A 23,242-nucleotide genomic window follows, 5' to 3' on the forward strand; every position below is an offset into this window, starting at 1 on the left:
AAACATCGCGTTCACACTATAAAATTTTATCAAAATTGACTAAAATTTGTTGGAGTTGGCTCAGAATGACTAGCCGCTACTCTGTGCGAAGCAGCATTGCTAGAATTACACGTGGGTCCGACATCAAGAGCCGGACCCTATAAATAAAACAACGCGTTCACACTATAAAATTTTATCGAAATTGACTGAAATTTATTGGAGATGACTCGGTATGACTAGCAGCTATTTTGTGCAAAGCAGTGTGGCTAGAATTATACGTTGGTCCCACGTCAAAAGCCGGACCCTAGAAATAAAACCTCGCGTTCACACTATAAAATTTTATCGAAATTGATTGAAATTTGTTGGAGATGACTCGATATAAGTGACAGTTACTCTGTGCAAAACAGTGTAGCAAAATCTACACTATAATTTAATTTTTGAGAAATGAATTCTTATTGGGTTATAACCATAATTTGGCTAATAATTTATTACATCATGAGCTAAAATATTTGGATTGGATTGATTTATGGTGGTGGTGGTTTGGAATGGTGTGGGTAATATTAGTTTCCGTAATGAGAATGGATTGGTGTAAGTATAGTTTGGTTTCCAACCCATTTGCAGAGTGAATTGCAATAACTTACGACAATGACTTAAGCGACTATACAAAATACATTTAGCATAACTTGTCAAACAAAGCATATGGTTCATTAAGATTAAATTGAAACGATTATGGATGGCGCAATTACAATAAATTATGCCATCTACCGTCCTACAATGCTGCAACTTCATCTGCAGTACCATTATCTGCTGGGATAACACCGTGTGCAAGGCTCCAGTACAGTCAACTTAGCTGTAGGCCCAACTTTATCTTCAATGTACATTCTTATTGCCACGACCGCTCTAGATGCTTCCTCGAGCACAGCGTTTCCAATGGGCCAGCAAGTTTCATAATAAGCTTCCCCAGTACATCGCCCCCAACCATGAAGGGTGTCTAACGTAAGACGCTCCAGTGAGACTGCGTTCTTGACAATGCAACATGCGAGCTCAACCAAGCTCTTAGCAGAGCTGAACCCTATGATCTCCACACTCTTGAGGCAGTTGTGTTGGTGTTCAGGCAGCTGCCTCAAATGTGAGGAACCTCCAAAAACTGATTCATGCTTCATATCTATCTGAGATACCTGAAGATGAATAGTAAACTGAAATCATGGACCCAACAGAGTGACCAGGTATCTTTGCAGGATAGGATGAACAGTGACTTACGTCCAAGAACAAGGTCTCCAAGGAAGGAGACGCGTCAAAGAATGAAACAAGAGAAAAGTAATCATATGATGGGGAGATGGTCCCGTCCCTAATAAAAATGGTCAGGTGCTTCAGGTAGAGGAATTTGGTAGGCAACATTGGTGCATTAACCACCTGCAAAACGAATATGTCGTGTTAGGATTAGTTATACAAACAGGGTATGACTACTGTCATATGCATGTATTGCTACACAGCAGCAACCAGAGTCTTAACAGTATACCTCAGTACCCGAACTTAGTTCAAGAGTCTCAAGATATGGCATATAGGATGGAAGCTCAGTACGAGCATAACAGACCACATTTGGACAGTGCATGTGCAATTTCTTCATTTGCAATGGTTCTCCAAGTGATAATTTTACCTTCTCTCCAATAAAGTCAATACTCGAGAGGTTTGGACCTTTGCACTCTATCACTCGCAGCTTACACCATCCATGAACTTTCAGGAAGCTGAGCTGCTGCAACACACAAGGTATCTTCAGGAAAATTATCTCCCTGCAATTACTGAGGTCCAACTGCTCCAAAGCAAGGGAGTTGGAAAGAAGGCACTCTAATTCATCCCCCGTGATACGCACATAACGCAGAGTCAGACTTATTAGGCTTCTCAAGGGGCCAAGTTCAGCAGTGGGACGAAAAACACAAGAGGCGAGTTCAAGATGCCGAATTGAGTTTCTAACTCTATCAGATAAAAGCGAGCATGGGAAGTTGTACTTTCTATATAGACTAAGGCTGAGCCCTTGAATCCCTGGTGTAAAAGCAACCTGAAGCCAGTTGTCGACATAAGGAAAGGTACTGTCTTCACCACCTAAATTAAGGTTCACTACCTTCAAGCCAATGCCCGAGTGGTTTCTCAGAATGTTGTCAATATTGTGGCTGAAATTTTCTTCATGTGCCCATGAACAAAGCGTTGGCAAATCCAAGGTGAGGTTGGGATGGCATCTCCATGAACGTAGAAAGGCACGAGAAAGGCAAGCAGCACGAGCAGCATCCCGCATCGGCAACAGGAAATGTATATGGTGCCAGATGTCCTGCACGCACAAGCATGGGATAGAATTTCAACATTAAAGCCAAATGGAACTTCAATCCATAGAATAAAAAACACATGGATTATCATCTACCCCAGTTAGCTCTCTGCATTGTTTCACAATGTGCGCTGTATTACATAGATATATGGTGAAATTGAATGTAACAGTGGTAGGTAAACAGAGCAAAGCATCGCGTAGAAAAGTTTTCACTAGCAGTGCTAATAGTGGCTTTCTAGGGGGAAACGACAGTTACTAATGGCTAGCAAAGATTTTTTTTTTCTCAAAAAAGGCAGGAGAGCTGCGCATCATTATATTAAGAAGAAAAAGGGGACAAGAACCCATACAAACACACCCAAAAGTTTTCTAGATCACATTTGCGCCCGTGAAATATAAAAACACGACCAACTACTAACATCAGTCCTCTAATCCCCAGGGAGGGGGGCAGTCAAGAGAATCGAGTCCCTGCCATAGACCATAGACGACGTTCCTCCCTAGCTAAGATCAAGACTGCAGTAAAGCTAGGAGTTTCTCCATCAAACACAGCGATTTCTTGTGGTTCCATAAAGTCCATGCTCCCAGAATAATGAGAGAATTGAGTCCTTCCTTCACCATTCCACTTACTGCATTGCTTGCTCTTTTCCACCATTCATCAAATGAATTATCCGTAGGCTCCGGTGATAAAGAATGGAGACCGACCTGTCGGAGGATGCTGAACCAAAACTGTCTTGTAAACACGCATGAGACTAGTAGATTGTTGACGTTCTCACTCTCTTGGTCACAAAGTGCACATCACGCCAGGTGGGGCAGCTCATGGCATGCAAGACGGTCTGCGGTCCAGCATCTATCATATGCAACCAACCACAAGAAAATTTTTCATTTTGCCGGTGCCCAAGTTTTCCAGATTCTTTCCCACGGTCCAAAATGGGTGGAACCAAAGAAGAAACCTTCATAGGCCGACTCGGCCGAGCATTGACCGCTGAGCGAGAGTTTCCAGATATGAGAGTCCTCCACCTCTGGATGTAATTCAATATCAAGAAGGAGATCCCATATGAGGAGATATTCCACAATCACACCAACTGTGAGAGCTCCTTCTATATCTGAAATCCAAGCTCGGTTGGTGAGAGCTTCTTTGACAGTGCGCCGCTTTGTCCTTCTCTTTGGGATCGCCGCAGAAGCGAGGGGCAAGGCCTGCAATACTTTGTCCATGGAGCCATCGATCCGGCCAAAACAGAGTGCGTGTAGCCGTGTACCATCCCCTATTTCAGAAGTGATGGCCACTGAGAAAAAAGCTTGAACCTGATCTGGCACTCGAATGGGAAGGTTGGCCCATGGCCGAAGAGGATCCGTTTTTTGAAGCCAAAGCCATCTCATCCGCAGTGCCCAGCCAAGAGATTTAAGATCTGAAATTCTGAGGCCCCCAGTTCAAGAGGCCGGCGCACTTTGCCCCAAGCTACAAGGCAATCTCCTCCTTGTGCATCCTTGCGCCCTCTCCAAAGAAACCATGATATCTATTCTTACTTGCATTAGAGCCAAGAAATCAATGATATAGATTTCTATTCATTGGGCAGACCAAAATGCACAGGATGATGTGTTATTGTGCATAAGCATGTTATAAATAGGCCGGAATAGTAAACAAACAAAAATAAATAAGTAAGAAAGACTACACCTGAATAGCGAAACAAACATAAACCCGAGAAACAGAATCAAAACGTTTTGATAGTTTCAGAGAAGCTGATAAGCCACTAGTTAATAGTGAAGGCACTAGAGAGAAGGACCAATGTATTTTCTAGACTGAATATGCCAATCAAATGCTCGCAGGAGCTTGGTTACAGCACGTAATTTCAGTATCCCAACACTAAAGCATCATACTTAATTATCAAGATTAACCACTCTTTATATTTCTCAGATGAATATGAATACGTGACATGATTAGGCTTGTTCAAACTGATGGCCTAAATTCTAATCACACGTGCTTTGGCATGGCTCCCAATTGGTTGTATGAGGGATCACGCGTTGTTCTGCTCAGGATGAAAGTGGAATTCAACGATGCTTGCCATGCATTATGGCCATTGACCAACATAAAAAAAGCGATCATCTTATTATGCTTCAAAGAAAGGTAGAGGCAGTCTTAAAAGCTGACAATAATTTGATACACTCTATGCTTAAAGATATGTTTAATATGTATTTACAGGGAGAAGACAAATGCATTCATGGTATGTTTAAGAGCAAGTGATATATGATTGGTGTTACTGTAACTGTTCACTCTGCAGATTCTAGTAATATTACAGTCGAATCTCTCAATAATCAGTAAAGTAGACAGCCCACGAATCCTAGGCTGTTAGATTATATTGCATTTTTTTAATCAGAAATGGCACATAGCTGTATCAACAATTAAACAGCACCAACAGTCATATGCTCCATCATTGGATGGCAGGAGATGTGAGAAGAATGGAATGCGAATTGATCATAGAATTTCAGAGACGTTGAGGTAGCGTACCCTTCATAGATAATAAAATGGAATCCACATAGATGACGATGAAGAAGTTAGAACAAAGCGAAGCAAAGCTAATAATTCACTGGGAGTGGGATCGTGACCAATTGCAGCACTAAAGGATCTTTTCTCTAATTACAAATATAATATTCAGCTGGCAGAGTTCTATGAATTGGTGTAGCTAGAGCAGTCACGCTGAAATTAACCTTGCAATCTAAGCTTCCATCAGAATTTTACATAGCTGTACCTCAGGAAGGTATGTTGTTGAGCAGTTCGTTGTCTCGCCATGTTGGGAATCACCATCACCAACTCGTTGAAGAAAGGGCCAGTCCTCTCTTTCATTCAATGCAATAGTCAATCTATCTGCAACCCAACAAACATAACCAAATTTTCAATACGGAGCAACGGAGGGGACTACGAAAGTGCGATGGTTGTAGGAAAAATTCAGTCTTTGTGTGACATGGAGTTAAGGAGCTCGCTTGGAGACCTAACATACCAAAGTCACAGTTCAATGTCAAACAAATTTTAACTTAGTATATCATTAGTCAAAATGAATCGGTTGGTGAACAACAGATAAAAAAAAGGTCCTTTTTTTTTACGAAAACGAGACTTACTCCCGGCAACAAAGTTAAACGGATCAGGAGGTGGGGGAGGGAGATCCCGTGAGACTTACTACGGGCTCGCTGGCGACGCCGTCGCCTCTCGCGCTTGACGGACATGAGCCGCTGCAGCGCCAGCAGCCCCATGGCAGCCCTCGCTCGGATCTAGCACCTCCGCTTTCCTCAACCTTTGGGTCTCTACTCCTCTCCTATCTATATATCTATCGCCGTTTCTGATTTGGTTTTGAACTCGAATTCCATTGGAATCCACGAAGAAACTCGAATTCCATTGGAATCCACGAAGAAATCGCGCCGCTCGGAGCCTGGTACGGGTTTCTCATAGGGTGCCCCTGCTCCTCCTTCTTCCCTTGCTCCTGCTCGCCTCGGCCCGCGCACCACAGCCGCGGCCGCCGCGGCCCGGGCCACAGCCGCGCGCCGCGCCTGCTCGCCTCCGCCGTGCGCCGCGACTCCACCGCCGGCCCCGCTCCCGCTCGGCCACCGGCGCCCGCTAGGCCTGCGCGTCGCCAGCCCCGCGCCCGCGGGGGTCGCTCGATCCCTGGGCGAGAAGCAGCCGTGGAAAGGAGGCAGGGGCGCACGCCGCCGGAGAGGAAGGTGAGGACGCCGCTGGGAAGATGTGCTTGGCGAAGCTCGGAGCGGACACGGGCGTGGAGGAGGAGGCCCTCCGGAGCACCTTCACCCCTGCTCCTCGTTGCCTTGGTGGCCTTGGTCGAGAGGCCAACAACAATGGTGGCCGCGTGATCCATGATTCCCGTCGTGGTGGATCTCGGCTGCGCCTACCGCTTGGTGGTGGATGTAGCTGACGAGCTTGTGGTCCCGTGGGTGAAGTGAATCGATCGGAGGTGTGGTGTGGCCGGCGAATTCGATCGGCGGAAGGAGCACTCGCAGACAGAGATGGAGCGAGAGAGAGAGACGAGAGTCACAGAGAGTTCCAGACGGAGACAACGAGAGAGAAAAGAGAGAATAAAAAAGGAAAGAAAAATAAAAGGGAAAAAAAGAAGAGGAGGAAAAGTAAAAATAGCCACTCTAATAGATTTGAAACCCACAAGAAACTCGTTGGGGCGTAACCCTCTTAGCGACGCGCTACATCGGAACCCGGGTGTGGTGATAAATGGGCAAGGGCCGGGTCGCCATCCCCCAAGGGCGCGTCGTATTGTGACCTGGGTACGATGATAAGTGAGCAAGGGTCGGGTCGTCACCTAAATGGCGCGCTACATCTGCGCCCGGGTGTAGTGAAAATGAGCAAGGGTCTTCGTACTTCCCTCGACGGGTGCGAAGGGTAAGGAAGCTAGCCGAGCCAACTAGGATTCGTATAGGTAGCTGGAACGTAGGGTCCCTAACGGGTAAGTTGCGAGAGCTAGTTGATGCAACAATTAGGAGGCGTGTAAATATTCTATGTGTTTAGGAGACTAAATGGAAGGGCCAGAAGGCAAAAGAGGTTGAGGATACTGGCTTCAAGCTTTGGTACACGGGAGCAACTCTGGGTAGGAATGGTGTAGGCATCTTGATTGATAGGAGCCTTAGGGATAGAGTCGTAGAGGTTAGAAGGAAAGGCGACTGGATTATCCTAATCCGGTTGGTAGTTGGAGATTTGGTTTTGAATGTGATCAGTGCCTATGCCCCGCAGGTAAGCCTTAGTGAGAGTACCAAAATGCAGTTCTGGGAAGATCTAGATAGCATGGTTAGTACCGTGCCTACCAGCGAGAAACTCTTCATAGGAGGAGATCTCAACGGCCATGTGGGTGCGACTAATGTAGGGTTCGAGCGAGTGCACGGGGGTTTTGGGTATGGTAGCAGGAGTCAAGAGGGGAGGATGTGTTGAACTTCGCGTTAGCCTACGACTTGTTGCTAGCGAATACCGTGTTTAAGAAGAGGGAATCCCATCTTTTGACGTTTCGTAGTGGACAACACTCGAGCCAGATCGACTTTATCCTTGCTAAGAGGGAATACAGTGCATTATTCTCTCTCTCCCATTTACATGTTTTCCCCTCGCGCCTTGGCCTCCTCTATTTCGAATTTCGGAAGCGCGGCGGCCACTCCTCTATTTATCGCAAGCGCGGGCGGCGCCGGCCCAACGGGAGGAAGCGGGATGCATTTCCGATTGGCTGTTGCGGTTCCGTACGCCGCAAGCTACCGGAGCCTTCTAGAAACAGTCGGCCCGGCCAGTGGCAGAGCTACACTTTGCCACCGGGGTCTGCCGACCTCGACGATTTTTGAAAAAATCAATGGAAAGTTACTGTATCTATCATTATGACCCGATCCTCTTATGCACAAGACCCCCTGATCCCGTGGTCTAGCTTTGCCCCTGGGCCCGGCCCATTGAGGCCCTGTTCGGCTGGCCGTATGAATAGTGTAGGGCTGGTAAAATAAATAGTATTCTGTGAGAAAAAATAAGCCGAGACAAGATAAGCCAAACAGCCTCGGAGACTTTTGCTTGGTGAGTGGTGTGGCCATCCTCCACCCTCGCATGTCGAGCCTGGCCCCCAACAATGTGGTCGCGGATTCCTTGTTTGGTTGCTGCTGGGCAATTCTTAGCGCACACATTTCGAAAAGAGAATCTTGCTCGCATGAAGTACTAGACTAAAGCCATTTGCAAAATCTTTTAAGGAATAGGTATAACTTTTCGCGACCCATCTAGTGACGGTAATTAATCGATGATTGGCATACTACAGTAACCATCCTCTAATCACGCGATCAAAAATCTCATTAGATTATTCATGATTCCTAGCGCGGGGTTCTGAAGTTGGTTTTGTTTGACACAGTAATCAGCGGTCAAAGTAACACTATTCCACTCCAGAAAACCAAACATGGCCACTCTCCGTTCGGTGGTTGCAGTGATGAAGTCCGGCCACTGCCGTGTATGATGCGCCATCCAGTCAGAATAGTGCCAGAATTGTTTGTATATTTATTCCGGGATGGCACTAAAGTTATTTTTTATCAGCATGCATCAGTTGGGCCACAGAAGCCCAAACCAAACAATATTTTCCCAGTGATGTTATTGAACGATTCCTGTTTTCTGGCCACACAGGCTGCTTGGTCAAACACTGCAAAATCATCAGCAGATCTTGCTATAATTAGTCACAGGAGTCAACACAAGTCAGACAAATTTGTTGCACTATTTAGGAGAAGAGTCCTCTCCAAAAACCATGCCCTACAGCCTAAACTTTGCCACACAGCCACTCAGCGTCTGAGTTAAAGGCTACTATTTTCTTTTTTTCCTTCTCTGATACAAATAATAGCCATCTGATTCTTGCATTGGCAACAATTGAAAAGTAACCAAGGGAAAACATACCAAATGCCTTTGGAAACAAATCCAACTGGCAGTGATCAGCAAGTGTGATCAATCAATGGTGTCTATATAGGTACTCTCCAAAACTCCTGCTCTAAGAGAGATCTCTTCTGGGTTGTGTGCTTCAATGTCAACATGTTTGATACCAGGCACAAGCTTCTGGATCTCTGATTCCAGCCGATCCACTTCATATCCTAGAGCTTGGACTACATCCTCACCTGTCGAAGCAGTGTGGTTTCAGACAAGGTAGCAAGCGCAGATATGTCTGTAAAATATACAGCAACATATATTTCACATACCATAGTTAGCCATGACCCGAAGTAACTCCTTATCATCCTTGGCTGTCGCAGCTTCCCGGAACTGTAAAGGAGAATAATGAAAAGTCAGAGAAAAAAAAGCATTATCTATATTATTACAAGAAATTGGCAGTCACAAAAAAATGGTTGGTTCTAGTTGCCTGATGTGTTGGGAACCTGGAGTAGTCTTAGTGCTCTTTGTGAAAGGTATAGTAAAAGAAGGGTACAAGACCACAGCTCACATAGTAACATGCCAGGCAAACTATCCCATGATAAAACTTGGACACATCCTACTTCTCGACATCATTCTTTCCCAGATTATTGAGACAACTTATATACAAAGTGCATGCAACTATATACAAAGTGCATGCAACTATTTCCCCATTCATTTAATGAGAATGAAATGACTTTCATTCATATTTTCTTGTTGCTAGTTAGCAACAGGAAGTATCAGAGCAATCCTGGTGTAAAGCAATCAAACATCAATAAACCGACAGCTGGAATTTTAGCCACAATTTCATCGTATTAGAAATAGGGAAAAAACCCACCTAGACTTTAAACAAAATAAAAATGAATATTTGACTACATTATCGACAGAAGAATAGGACTACAAAAAACAAATCCTGCAGATACAGTATTTTCAAGGGGTCAAAGGCACCTGTTTTGCCCATGTTCCACGTCCAGTCCTTTGCAAATAATTTTGCACCAGAACATCTCCATTGAACTCTGTGAGATGATTAGGCCAAAGAAACAACAATAAATGTCAAAAAGTTAGAACATTTTCTTTTCCTAAAGAAAAAAGAAACAGGTATTGAACTGGAAGGGTCATACGACCATTCAATAGAAGACGATAACAGCAATAAGTAACCTAGGATGATGATGAAAATGGAAGCGCTATCACCTAACCACTACACCATAAGCTATAACAGTGCCAGCCATAACCATGCATTCAGAAAAGCCGGATCCAGTGGGAAAACCATGATGGAAGCTGCCCATGCCAAATGTAGACAACCCAATCTCAAGTAAATGTGTACAGCAAATTCAACTAAACTAGAATAAAAACAATAAATTAGCTGACTGCAGAATGTTTCTAAACTAAACACCTATATTTAAATGATTAATGAAAATAGATTTGACCAATTACAAATCCAAAACCTCTTCAGCAAATAGAAATAACAAGATTACCATCTGAAGTGTTCAATAACAACGATTATCCAAAGGGTAGTCAAAACACCCGTCTCGTTAACAAATTAAAAGGCTTCGGATGCCAGTATAGCTGGTGGTTGGCACTTGGCACCATCTGCCAGCAGTATTAACACCAATATCGTACAGAATACTGTCATAGCTTACAGCATGCTAGATAACTTCACCCACTTATCATGGAACACACTAATCATTAAGCATGACTCGTGGTTTACCTACTCTTCTGACAGTACAACGGTCTGATTATTAGTAAAAGAAATCTAGCTCCGATCAAATCCAAAAAAAGAGCCATCACAGGATTAGAAATGTGTACAAATTTCAATAGCACCTCGTGCATAACTGACCATGCCATCACACATACTAACTGAAAGTGATGACAATGAAGTAACTGCTTTAGAAATGGAGAAATGCCAGAACATAAGGGCTATACCAATTTCGGCCTTGAATCTAAAAAATCCAGGTCCAATCACCTCGCTTTTGCAATCAAAAAGAGCATCTACAACCTGCAAGAAAATATGAAATCAGCTTCATGAAAATGCATCTAAGCAGTTCCAAAATTATGACGCCAAGCTCACCGGATCAGACTTAAGAAATTCAAGGACACGCTGCATGTCATGATCATCAATGGCCCGGCCAATTAAAGCATGCCTGTTCCTCTGAATGAGAAAAATAGCAACCTGCAAAGAGAACAGAGCTAATGAACAGTTGCTTTCCAACAAGACAACGACAAAATACCGAAAAATAAAGAATCAAATCATCAGCAGACATACAGAGGTCGCTTCTACTTGCCAGAATGAAAAACATTAAGAAAGTTCGCGGAACGATGCTTTAGTTTCAGTCTTGACCAGAAATGAAAACATTTGGCTGCAGTTCGATTTCAGTTATTCAGCTATTTCTACTTTGAGTTCTCTTAAAATGAAGAAAATGATCTTTCTTCACAAAGAAAAACTGTAATTTTGCATTTTGACAGGAGTTGCGCTAGTTTTATGTCATGCTCCCCTTGTTTAAAATGTAAGCTGTTTTAGTTTTGTCCTTCTCTAACTTTGACCAAGTTTATTGCTTCACTGATAAAACGTCAGAAATACTCTAAATTTGATTCGCATTTGGTCAGGTTATGAGACTGGCACACCAAGTAGTTTAACACACAAGCACAGACAAAAAATAATCGATTTCGGATTTACAGCAATCAGTCATCTATTAAAAAGAACTATGAGCCACATAACTGAAAGAAGTATGAATTAGGAACCAACAAAAATAGCATACCATTCCCAGTAAATTGCCAACTATGATTGAGCCAATTGGATCATACATAGGATTTCCTGTTGTTTGAACAGCCACCAAAGATGCTGCAGCAATAGCAAGGCCTGTAACAGCAGCACCATCCTGTAGGACAATATTGGATATGAGATGTTGAAAACGAAATCAAGTCAGGAAAGTAATAGTAGATGAATGATAAATGAACCAGACATCAAAGACTGAAGTAACAGTTACAATGGAAGAAATGAAAATCGGTATGATGCAGTGATTGAACTAAATGGAGAGAAAAAATGTAAGGTGGTAATATTGCTCACTTCAGTCATAACAGCAACAGAAGTTGGATCATGACCACGCCAGATGTAATCCCAGATACTCATTCCTTCTGCTTCTGCACCTTTCCTAACAGCCTTAATAGCAACAAGTAGTGAAGCACCTAACAGAAAACAGGATTTCTCAACAAGTATACCTAGACTAGACCAGAGAAAGATAAAGAGGGAGAGAGGGATGAGAGAAGTGAAGCAAGCGAGCACCACCTTCAATTAGGAAGGAGCCACCAATCACTAGTGCAGCCCAGTGAATATTCTCTGGAGGCTGTCAAACAAAAGTATAAGGATGTGACCATCGCACTTGGGTAGATTTGACAATAAAATGGACTGTTGTGTATAAAGTTCCAGTAATTCAAATGACACTCCCCTATCGTACCTGAGAACTCCATAAGTTTTGAACTCCATGCACAATGGTAGCACCTGAACCCAAGCAAAATATTCCAACAGCAGAAATTAGCGACCATACAAATCTTTCCTTTGAATAACCATAGCTGCAAAACAGAAGCTAGGATTAACATCTGTCAAGACACAAGGCATCATGTCAGCTTGTGGTATACAACATGTAATCTCATTACTGTTTAGATAACGACTAGTATAAAATCGGTGCGATAACTAACAACATGCTTTGCCTAATTCTCAATCCATGATATTTTACTTCGGAGAAAAGGAGTGGTTCTCTTTCATGAAAAAGGAGGGAAAATGAATTATCAAATAAAGAAAGTTCCTTCCAAAATAACTGATGATACATACGGGTGTAGAGCATCCGGGGCACGTCTTGAGCTGCTCAAACCATATGCAAGAAGAGCCTGAAATTAGATAAGCAGTAAGGTCACAGGATCTTTGTTCCTGTCATGAAATTGACAGGAAATGTATAACATCAACTGCCATGGCAAAGCATAACCATACCTGGTTAGCGAAGTCTGCAACAGAATGTATTAGCTCAGCAAGCATAACATGACTTGAAGTCGAAATCCACACTCCAAACTTTAGGGAGAAGACGAGGAAGTTACACCACAGTGCAGTATTAACCGCTCGATGGCTGAGGACACATTCCAGTAGCAAATGAACCAAACAAAATGAACATCAGCAAATAACTTATGGATCATCCAAACAAGTCATGACAATGATATTCTGTTGGATATCCTTTGCAATTGCATTTATTTATGGCAGTGGGAAAGAATAAAAGTGTTGTATGCAATGAAAGTTTGTCAGGAAGCATCATGTTTTTGACTTAAAACTCCACACTAATCCGAATCAATCAAAGTGAACGTTTGAACAACTAATAGTCTAGAAAACAAAGGTAACTCATCCTTTCCTCTAAAGCTTGCATTATCTCAAGGCTCCCCACTCCCTACATTACCCTGTTCCTCATTTGGTAACCGGAATAATTTATCTCCTCAAACAGCATGGAAGCAAGAGCACATTTTCTGTAACCCTCTCCTGATTAGCTGACATTGCGCGCCCAGATCATTTTGAAACACCTTCTTATCCCAAGGTTTTGTATAAGTCCCCTACTTACATTTCACATATGACATGAAAGAGAATTAAGAAATGGGAATAACCTGTGCTCATCGTCAAAATGAGCCTTCTTCTTGACCTTGGCCACACGCAGAGAATAACCTGCACCTCAAAAGCAGCAGCAGCCAACGCACGGTAAGAACCAAACAAATCACTAGGCAGGGGCAAAGAGGAAACGAAAGAGGGGGAGGCAATCCGCCATTTCTTACTGCGGGAGATGGTGAGCCGCACAGGAGGCGCGTCGGCGACTGCACCAGTGGGCCGCGACGCCGCGGGAGGGAACCCGGGTCCCCGCCACCACCCGCCGAGGAGGCCCGCGGCGCCGGACGCGGAGGTGAGGAGCAGGCGGGGCGAGAACGCCGAGGCAGCAGGCGGGGGCGGGGTCGGCGGCGGCGAGGAGGAGGGGCCCTCGCGGCCGTCGCGGCGGGAGGGGAGGAATGCGGAGGGCGAGAGGAGGCGGGCCCGGGAGGCGGAGGAGGAGGAGGACGAGAGGAGGCGGAGGGCGGCGGCGGCGGCGAGGGGGCGACGCATTTAGGCGTGCCGGCGCCGCCGGTGGTGCTGCCGCGGGTGGGGCGCCGCTTCCATTCGGAGGAAGGGGATAGGGAAGGGAGAAGGAAAGGGTTACTGGGACGGAGTGCGCGGCGCGCACTGTGGCAGGATTTTGTTTATAGCCATAGCCAAAGGCTGAAAGCCATGGATGGAAGCTAGGGCTGGACTGGCATCTTTGTCAATTTTTGGGTTCTCGAAATCAACTGACTCGTCGTGGTGTGACTGAAACTAGAATATTCGGATCTACCGACAGAAATGTTTCAAAGGGCTAATCACCTCACCAAATTTGAAATTTAAATGATACAGAAAAACAAACTTTATTGGACAGGAAAATCAACTTTAGCCTAACGCCCCTGTAGGTTGGACACCTTTTGGTAGGTTTTTGACATTTTAAGAAGCAGTAAATTTTTTTTAGGGAATCAAATAAACAAAGTGAATCGTATGAGGTGATAAAATAAACGGTTTCTAAGGTCAATCTCGGGAGTGTCATTATAGAGTTACCAGGCCCGTGAACTAGATAATCTAATCGTATCTAATCACATTCCCCCCTTCTCTCTTCAACCATATCAACAAATTTAATACTCATTACATTTTCATTGAAATTGGTCTAAGAATTAACTACCACATACCTTGAATAGCAAATATCTCGAATACTAACTCCAAAACCTTTATTCTGGTGAGTTCAATTTTGTTGTGTGCCGCATCCGTGGTAATAACTTTTTTAGGATTAGGCTAGCTTTGCATCTTGTTAATTTTCGGTCTTTAATCAACTCGTTCGTCGTGGTGTGATCGGAACTTTATTGATTTTAGAAGGAAAATATTCATTTCTATGGTCACACTTGCTCGACTTGTTTGGGGAGAAAAAATAAAATAAAAACCTCATGGATTAAACTAATTAAAATAGTTTATAAACATTTTATTCAGAGAATCAAACAAACAAAGTGAATTGTTTGAAATTATAAAATATATTTTTATAAGATTTAACAACCATGTTTGCATGTCTATCAAATATAGCTCAAAACTGTTATTACGAATAGTATGATTTCATCGACCTCTGATGACCCAACGGTGTTAAGAGCATCTCCAGCAGTCCTCCAATTCCCAATAATCTTCTACTAATAGAAAAAGAACGTGCTCCAGCAGTTTCCCAATACATCTCCCTTTCTCCAATAACTATTGGGATGTCCCTATATTTCATCACATCTCCCCTCAAATAAAGGGAGAAATCATACTCTCACAATATGTTGTTGTATTGAGACAAGAATATTGGGAGACTGCAAAAGCAACTCCCCCAATAATCCTAAAGCTGCTATTGGGACATCTCCCAATACCAGTTATTGGGAAAGGATTATTGGGGAACTGCTGGAAATGCTCTAAAAGCTATTCGCTAGGAGTTTATACTATTCTATTTCCATTGCCATGTGAAAACAATGCTCTAATGTGTTCATTCACTTGACCTTTTATTGTTGGATTGCTCTAAATCAATTCAAACTTTGCCATAATTGGAGAGTATGCAAACCTCACCTAATATTACCATCTAGAGAGATACACTAAACAATCCAAGCTAACAAGAGTTGTTGTTTGCAAGATGTTGGAGGTGACACATGCTTTTTGTAAACTATGCTATACCACAAGAACCTTGGATATTGCTAAAGACAAAGCTGGACTAGGGACTAGGCCTGATCATAGGTCGGGCGGGCCGGATCAACAGAAACCCGATGTTCATTTCTATTAGCTCGCGCCCAACTTGACTTGAGCTTCAGACCAAAAATCTTGGCCCATGCCCACCCAATGCACGGTCCGCGGGCTGACCCATTGCCGTGCCTGGCCACGCTAGCCCCCTCCGCCCCCTCTCCCATCACCACGCCTGGCTGCGCTCGGCCGCCAGGCGCCCGTCGCCACACCATGCCACGCGTGCGCCATCTGGCTGCGACCTAGCTACCGGTGCTCCAGTAGAGAAGAGTAGGAGACGTGAGGGGCATTTAGATGGTGGCCAAGGATGAGGCTGCAGGAGTGGGAGTGGGAGTGGGAGTAGGGTGGGGAGGGAAGGGTGGAGTGGAAATTAGAATTAGAAACAACAACTTATGTGTTCGGCTAGGCCTCTAAAATTCTATGAGCTGCATATAAGGGGGGTTTTTATATAATGTCGGGTCATCCGCCCTGCCCGCGGGCTAAAATTGCGGCCTAACATGAATTCCTAGTTGGGTCAAAATAAATAGGTCTGTGCATTTTCTGGGTCGATTCTTCGGGCGGCCCAATCTCAGATATACTATGGACCGGATATATGACCATTGAAGGGAATTGGTGATAGTGTGCAGGTGGTATGATGATTTTTTCTTTTTTTTTATATTATATAATTTTTTTCATATATTTTTTCCAAACATTTTACCCAAATTTACCTCTGGAAAAATATTTTTTTCCTAACTTTATATACAAAGTTTGTATTTTTCTATATATATTTCATTATATAGACTTTATTATAAATTATCGTTTCTATAAGTTTATTTGTATAAAGTTTGCATATAAATTTTGCTGCCCATTCACTATGGCCTACTAGAACTAAAATACATTGTAATTTGAAATGTAAAGAAAAAATAAGATTGAGCTTGCATTTTGGCTATCAGTTTCCATGTTCTATGCGGACGATTAGTTCTATAGTTCTATAGACGGCCAGTTAAACTTGTGTCCTTAATATAAATTGTATTCTTGTCGAACCTTTATGTTTTCACATACCACCACCTTGAATCTTAAGGTTTAATATAAACTTTGACAATTTCAAAAAAGATTACTATTCTAGAGTGAGTTGGCGCATTATATTTGCCAAATATAACACTAGAAGCATCCACAGCTACCTTTTGAATTTTTGTTAAAATTAAACTAACCTAATTTCCAGCCAGCTCAGCAATGACATGGTATATTATAGAAGCCGGTTGCCATCAACAGCACCACTATATACCCTAGCCGAACCCAAACCGGTAGCCGGAGCCGAAAGGGAAAACGCAGCCTCCGGATTGGGAACGGGATCCTCTAAAGTCGAGCGAACCGACTTGTCTCTGCGGTCGCTTCATCTGAGCCATCCGCTGCGAATCGAACGACCAGCGGCTTCCGTGCGTATTTTTCCTCCACAAGCTGGACGTAGGCCCAACAATTTCTGGCCCAACAACGCACAAGCAAGGAGAAAGCAACCGCCGGCCGCCGCCCGTGTTAGCGAAGAGGCGCAGCTCGCGGCGGCCAGCGGCGCTGCTCCATGTCGCCGGCCATAGCCTCAGCGTGCTGGAGAGGACGCGGGTGCGGTCATGGCGGCGCACACGCAGCACCAGGCGGTCGTCGCCACCGCTGGCCCACGCGAGACGTGCGCCGAGCTGGAGCGAGAGCCTTCGACGTAGCCAACGGGCTCCTCGATTGGATGCCGGCGGCCAACGAGCTCCACGATGGGTGCCACCAGCACGACATGGAGGAAGAGCAATAGTTTGGTAGCGGCTGATATGCTATTGCCCGGTAGCTCGTCAAGTCCATGGCCGGCGACATGCTCACACCGGGCATGGTGAGGAAGCTGCCGCCCTAGCCCTGGTCGTCCGTCACGCGGCGGAAGTGCCACGTGATGCGACCCAGCGCGAGGAAGTGGTCCCAGCCGTGCTACCGCCGGTACCACGGCTGCTCGTGCAGCTAGGCGAGCAGCGCGACGCAGTCCCGGTCCCTGTCGGCGCCGGTGGCGTTGGCCGCCCAGAGGTGACGGCCCACCGCGATGCCCGCGTAGAAGGGCACGAAGAACGCCGCGGCGCGCGCCGGGTCGGTGGTGCGGCAGCGGTGCGAGAGCAGGCGGCGATGCACGATGTGCTCCAGCGCGAACTAGTCGGACGCATACCACGACGGCACGACCAGAGCAGCTCCCGTGGCAGGAGCAACGACAGGTTGGTCCCGCTCGCCGGGAGACCGAGCCCGTCGTTGGCGAGGTAGGGTCACAGCGAGTACATGGGCGCCAGCGCGTCGCAAATCTCCAGAAGGTCCGCGTTGAAGGCCGTGGGCAGGTCGTAGACGTACACGAGGCCGCCGCCGCAGCTCGAACCATTCTCGTCTCGGCGCGTTGGTGTCAACGCCAGCACCGGCGCGGCGGTGGAGGAGGAGGAGGAGGCCGGGGCGGGAGGCGGGGTCCGCCCCTACCTCTAGCACGCTAAGTCCATGGCTGGCGACATGGAGCAGCGCCGCCGGCCGCCGCGAGCTGCGCCTCTGCTGCTTTCTCCTTGCTTGTGCGTTGTTGGGCCAGAAATTGTTGGGCCGATGTCCAGCTTGTGGAGGAAAAAGACGCGCAGAAGCCAGTGGTCGTTCGATTCACATCGGATGGCTCAAATGGAGCGACCGCAGAGGCAAGTCGATTCGCTCGACTTTAGAGGATCTCGTTCCCCGGATTGCCTCCATTGCAGTTGCTCCAGCTCGGCAAGTGACGTGACGACCGAACGAAGCAACCAGGCCCGGGCGCCGAAAAGGATAGCGGAAGTGCGAAACCCAACAGCGAGGCGAAGAAGAAGGCGAGGAGGAGGAAGAAAGAAAAAAAAGGGGAAAAATAAAAAGGAGAAGCGAAAAGGCAAAAAAGCGACTCCTGCCCGCCCGCCACCCGATCCCCCCACTGCCCGGCCACCGGCGATCGCCGCCGCCGCGGATGCGATGCGCTCCCCCTCCGGCGGCGGCAGCGTGGTGGCCCGCGCACGGTCTTGAGGGATACGCCTCCGCGCGCTCCCCATCCTGCGCTCCCGAGCCCGGGTCCGAGCTCGGCGGGCCCCGCGCCCTCGCCGACGACGCGGCGGGGCGGAGCGAATTCGCCGGCATGTGGCTCTTCTGGCGCACCAGGAACCGCTTCTCCCTCGAGGAGCTCCGGTGAGTCCGTACTCCCCCCGTCCCCCGCCTAGTCCCCCCGGCGGCCGACATGGTCGAGTTAGGTTTCCGCAAGGCGCCGCGTGTAGATCCGCGAGGGCGCTAGGGAGGGAATTGCTCCATTGTCCGGTCTCTGTTTGTTTCCGAATCTGATTGGGTTGGGACCGGCGGGAACGGGGAGCTTTGGAGCTAACCGCTTGTTAATTTCGAGCGCGATAGCATAATATAGATAAGCAAGGTTCTTACATAGTCAAAGACTCGCTGGTTCTTAGCAATTATTACTCCCTTGCTTTAGTGCTATAAGACACTGGTACACGATGCATGTCAATGTATTACTAGACCGATTTGTAATTGTGCTAGCTTAATCAATGAAGAGTCATGAGAACTGGTAAACCCTTTCTTCTTGTCCATATGATTTCTGGTAAGAACAAAAAACTGCAGGATACTTGACTAGTAGACATAATCTGGAAACTTTCTGAAATGGATTTGAAAGATCGTGCTTTCCACTTTCTGTTTCATGTAAGAATCTTTCCTACTTCTTGTACTGTTTTATTTGGCTATCGGCCAATTGCCATTATCAAAGTGGTAGGGGAAATTTGAGGAGGTCCAAATGTTAGAAATGCCATGGAAATTGGAGATAGAAAGGGGTAGTCACAGACTCACAGTAAACTTCCTCTTTCTCAAATTGTAATTTGTCTAGTAACCGTCATTCGCACAAAGGAGGATTTCAGTGTAAGAAACAAATTGATGATAAATGACTACACACGCCCTATTAAATTACATGCTATAATCACTTAAATTCATTCACTTCATGAGTGTATGGGTAGGAGTAGAAATATTGCAATGGTTTCCAGCTTTTTGTTAAAAAATTCACAAATTCTTATTATTTGAACATGATTCCTAAGTTAAGTTACAGAACTTTTCAAATGGACGGAATAAAAAAAAAATCAAATGTGTAAGAAGTGCATCGATATTTTGTGTACTTTTAATCTGTATAATTGTCTTTACCTGGCACAAAAAAAAAATCCAGTTTGTGTGCAGTTTTATGTTAATCAGCAACTGTAGTTTCTACATAGCACATAAAACAATTCTTTTTTCTTCTGTTAGCTAATGACCCTTTTATATGCTTGTTAGACCAATGGAACCTTAGTTTTGTGTATTCATCTTATCTTTCGGTTTGTGCTTTTTTTTATTGCATCTAAGCCAATGATGAAATTGTTTATCAAAGAAGACAATCAACTGCCACAAATGTCAATAGATCCTATGGTGTTGTGGTCAATTTCAACATTTTCAAAAATCAAAGATCGGATTACCTGTCTACTGTTTTCTCCTCAATGTGATGATGTAAAAAAAAATCCTTGCAACTTGATTATGTATTCTTGTTATGTGTAAGAATCTCAATGTCTTCATATTTTGTGCTAATACAGCTCTCTTTATGCAGGTATCTAACAGATCAGCTACAAAAGATATATGTTGTCAATGAAACTAATAAGGTAGGTTTAACTGACCATACTGATGTTTTTGAGATTCAGTTAGACTTTACAGTTGACCTTTGACCCTGATGTTTGTTATAAAGGATTTTGTGATTGAAGCATTGAGGTCGATCGCGGAACTTATGATATATGGTGACCAGCATGATCCTTCATTTTTTGAGTAAGTGTTAAACAATCAAATATTGTAGAAAACTAGCTTTGGACCTATTTATTCATGATTTCTCTTTCAGATATTTTATGGAGAAACAGATCATGGGTGAATTTGCTCGTATATTAAGAATCTCGAAGCTGTCGAGAGTGTCACTCCAGTTGCTACAGACAATGGGTATCATGATCCAAAATCTAAGAAATGAACATTCAATTTGTAAGTTTTCCTGTATATTGCAGTATCCATCCAATTGTTGCCATGTAGATAGTTGAAGGATCTAATGAGCATTGATTATTTCTTCTGCAGACTATATTTTTAGCAATGAGCACATCAACTTCTTGATTACATACCCATTTGATTTTCGAATTGATGAGATGCTATCATACTACATATCTTTTCTACGGTTTGTAATCCTGGCCTATACAACATTTATCTTTAAGCACTAATTATTATTGTGCATCAGCTTACCTTTTAATGTTTTATGAAGGGCGATAAGTGGGAAGTTGAACAAGAATACAATTTCTTTGCTTGTGAAGACAAAAAATGTACATATCTGTTTTCCTCCTGCTCTTTTGGACAGGCAAAGATACTCTATGCCTTGTTCCTTTCCTCTTTTGTTTGGATGACTGAACTAGATCTCTATTTTGTTCTATTCCCTACTTCCTGATTTGGTTTATGTGTAGAATAAGTGCCACACTTCAAATTTTCTATCTCCAATAGTTCGAGTCCTCAGGTGGAGTGCAGCTGTATTAAATTGGATTACCCAAAGAAAAATATTTCGTTGGGGCCAGCAATCTCGTGGTCCAGCATTCCTTTACTTTCAAGGCAAACATGTCAGCCGTGGCTTGTTTCTTAGGGCCTGTTTGTTTGAGTTTCCTGGCGGCTTCTCAGCATGAAAAGTCAGAAGCTCAAACAAACAGCGAACTTCTAGTGCAGCTTCTGGAAAGCTGGAAGCCCAGAAAAGCTAAGTTTATATGGAAATCTGGAAAGCTCAGTTTTACAAGTTTTCCATAGCTTTTTGAGCTCAGAAAGCTAAACACATCTTCTAAAAGCTAGTGTTGCATTTTCAGAGCCAAAAAGCCAGCAGCAGCTTTTCAGAAAAGCTCAAAAGCTGCAGCTCAATCAAACAGGGCCTTAAGGGATAAGTTCCTATTACCATTGTTTAATTTCATGAGAGTGCCGTGGGCAGGGTTTAGGATCAGTGCTTACCCTCTTTAGCTATGGGCCGTGTCATCCACAATTGAAATATATAAGCTTATTTTCTGAATATGTTGAGTTATTGTCTCACCTGGCTATTCTGATTGCATTATGCATTTGTTTGCCCTTCAAAAGTTTGGACTAGTTGAGCTTTAGAGGTTCGTTAGTGCAAATCACTTGTTTACTAGCTTCCTCTGTGTTGAATGCAGGATGAAGTCACTTCCTTTCCTCTTTACGTTGAGGCCTTAAAGTTTGCTTTTCACGAGGATAGCATGATTCGAGTTGCTATACAGACCTTGACACTCAATGTCTATCATGGTAAGTTGGTAAGCCCTTGGTCTCCATTATTGATGCTCGTGCCCTGTATTTACTGTTGCTTACTAGACAATCCTTTGTTTTCAGTTGGAGACGAATCTGTTAACAGATTCGTTTCCCGTGTGCCGCTATCAGATTATTTTTCAGACATAGTTCAGCATTTCCAGAAGCAGTGCATTGACCTGGATAAGTTGGTTGCGCGTTCCTCGCGGTAACTTTGTGTCCTAACTAGAATAGTTTGCGTTTTAAAATTATATTTTTTATGCTTGTTTATTTTTGTTATTTCAGAAATGCAAATTCTTCTCTCCCATTGTCCTCGATTGAAGATGCAATTGTGCAAATTGAAGACACACTGTATTATTTCAGTGATGTTATGTCGTCTGGTATTCCTGATCTTGAAAGGTTTATCACTGAAAACATCTTGCAAGTTTTGGTATTTCGGCTCTTACTCCCATCATTGCAGAGGCAAAGCACAGTAAGTGTGCTGAGAAATATTTTTCATATTACCTCATGTTATTGTGCCTCGACTTCTTATTTCTTATAATTTGTTATCTTCAATGTTTTTCCTCTAGGATTTGGACATAAGTGTTACTACTTCCATGTATTTGCTTTGTTGTATTCTCCACATTTTTAAGAACAAGGACATGGCAAGTACTGTCGCTGCTGCTCTTTTTCATCAACCTAACTGCTCTGATAGAAAGCAAGGGGCACCTAATGGCTATACCTCTGAGCATGATCATTGCATATCTGAGGAGCAGTGCAGCAGTGCCTCTGCTGTTGAGCAAGCAAATGAAGACAAGCCGACTTCTTTGTCTGCTGTTAGTTGGAAACACTTGCCCAATCATTCACTGCCAAGTGATTGTTGCCAAGGCAACACACCAAGGTATGTCACTGTAGCTGAATACATGCTTCTGTTATGCAAGTTCATCAACAGCATTTCATATTTATACTTATTTGTTGAACGGTAGAGGATTGATGCGATATGTAAGATAACAATATGCACGTTTTTTATATTTTGAGCTTTACATAGTAACATATTGGTTGTCATTTCTTGGTCTGTTGGGACTATATAACATATCCAAAGATGTCATAGCTCTAAAGTGCAGTTTGCTTGTTTATGTCAGACTTATCATGTAGTTGTCAAATAGCCAGTGCATGTCTTTATTTCTTATAAATAACTTTCCCTCATTGACAAAATTTTTTTGGGTAGTCAAGACCAGTACAGTGACTCTTTCGTTTCTTATAAATAACTTTCCCTCATTGACAAACATTTTTTTGGGTAGTCGTCAAGACCAGTACAATGACTCTTTCGTTGAATATAGGTTACTTGAAGATATAGTTTTGTGGTGGTAGACTGGTAGTGATGGTAGATCCT

General features: G+C 44.2%; 3 protein-coding genes across 4 annotated transcripts in view; 1 reads left to right on the plus strand and 2 right to left on the minus strand.

The window, feature by feature from the left end:
- Positions 1–629: 629 nt before the first annotated feature.
- On the minus strand, positions 630–5,756 carry LOC120682098. Of its 2 annotated transcripts, XM_039963847.1 has the most exons (6): positions 5,464–5,756; positions 5,038–5,153; positions 2,099–2,302; positions 1,499–1,732; positions 1,240–1,392; positions 630–1,157 (listed from the first exon to the last, which is right to left on the minus strand). In XM_039963847.1, exons 1-6 carry the CDS (start codon positions 5,534–5,536, stop codon positions 780–782), a joined length of 1,158 nt encoding a protein of 385 aa, XP_039819781.1. In that variant the 5' UTR covers positions 5,537–5,756; the 3' UTR covers positions 630–779. The 2 variants fall into 2 exon arrangements, with proteins under 2 accessions (XP_039819781.1, XP_039819780.1); XM_039963846.1 differs by having other exon boundaries at positions 1,499–2,302.
- Positions 5,757–8,440: 2,684 nt separating this feature from the next.
- On the minus strand, positions 8,441–13,986 carry LOC120682224 (metal tolerance protein C4-like). The gene is made up of 13 exons (XM_039964031.1): positions 13,506–13,986; positions 13,341–13,398; positions 12,685–12,817; positions 12,529–12,584; positions 12,155–12,269; positions 11,986–12,043; positions 11,767–11,885; positions 11,459–11,578; positions 10,771–10,872; positions 10,626–10,698; positions 9,651–9,718; positions 8,996–9,056; positions 8,441–8,914 (listed from the first exon to the last, which is right to left on the minus strand). The coding sequence occupies exons 1-13, from the start codon at positions 13,825–13,827 to the stop codon at positions 8,748–8,750; spliced, it is 1,452 nt and encodes a 483-aa protein (XP_039819965.1). The 5' UTR covers positions 13,828–13,986; the 3' UTR covers positions 8,441–8,747.
- Positions 13,987–18,340: 4,354 nt separating this feature from the next.
- LOC120683537 (protein TRANSPARENT TESTA 9-like) overlaps positions 18,341–23,242 on the plus strand; it is a 28,080-nt gene continuing 23,178 nt past the window's right edge. The window contains exons 1-10 of the mRNA XM_039965619.1: positions 18,341–18,717; positions 20,156–20,207; positions 20,291–20,367; positions 20,438–20,571; positions 20,662–20,758; positions 20,843–20,900; positions 21,762–21,870; positions 21,955–22,078; positions 22,156–22,342; positions 22,440–22,750. Coding sequence (XP_039821553.1) covers positions 18,503–18,717; positions 20,156–20,207; positions 20,291–20,367; positions 20,438–20,571; positions 20,662–20,758; positions 20,843–20,900; positions 21,762–21,870; positions 21,955–22,078; positions 22,156–22,342; positions 22,440–22,750 — 1,364 coding nt within the window. The 5' untranslated portion in view covers positions 18,341–18,502. The remainder of the gene's footprint in view (positions 18,718–20,155; positions 20,208–20,290; positions 20,368–20,437; positions 20,572–20,661; positions 20,759–20,842; positions 20,901–21,761; positions 21,871–21,954; positions 22,079–22,155; positions 22,343–22,439; positions 22,751–23,242) is intronic.

Source organism: Panicum virgatum, chromosome 7N (genome assembly GCF_016808335.1).
Source record: "Panicum virgatum strain AP13 chromosome 7N, P.virgatum_v5, whole genome shotgun sequence".
NCBI lineage: Eukaryota > Viridiplantae > Streptophyta > Magnoliopsida > Poales > Poaceae > Panicum > Panicum virgatum.

What these genes read in the sequence shown, in the direction of transcription:
- LOC120682098 (XM_039963846.1), bottom strand. Translation starts at nt 5,536, where the DNA reads ATGGGGCTGCTGGCGCTGCAGCGGCTCATGTCCGTCAAGCGCGAGAGG. An exon ending in AACTAAGTTCGGGTACTGAG is followed by an intron (nt 1,393 to 1,498) that starts GTATACTGTTAA and finishes TTCGTTTTGCAG; the next exon opens with GTGGTTAATGCACCAATGTT. An exon ending in TGGAGACCTTGTTCTTGGAC is followed by an intron (nt 1,158 to 1,239) that starts GTAAGTCACTGT and finishes ATTCATCTTCAG; the next exon opens with GTATCTCAGATAGATATGAA.
- LOC120682224 (XM_039964031.1), bottom strand. Translation starts at nt 13,827, where the DNA reads ATGCGTCGCCCCCTCGCCGCCGCCGCCGCCCTCCGCCTCCTCTCGTCC. An exon ending in TTGCAGACTTCGCTAACCAG is followed by an intron (nt 12,585 to 12,684) that starts GTATGGTTATGC and finishes ATCTAATTTCAG; the next exon opens with GCTCTTCTTGCATATGGTTT. An exon ending in TCGGGTCATGGCTAACTATG is followed by an intron (nt 8,915 to 8,995) that starts GTATGTGAAATA and finishes CTGCTTCGACAG; the next exon opens with GTGAGGATGTAGTCCAAGCT.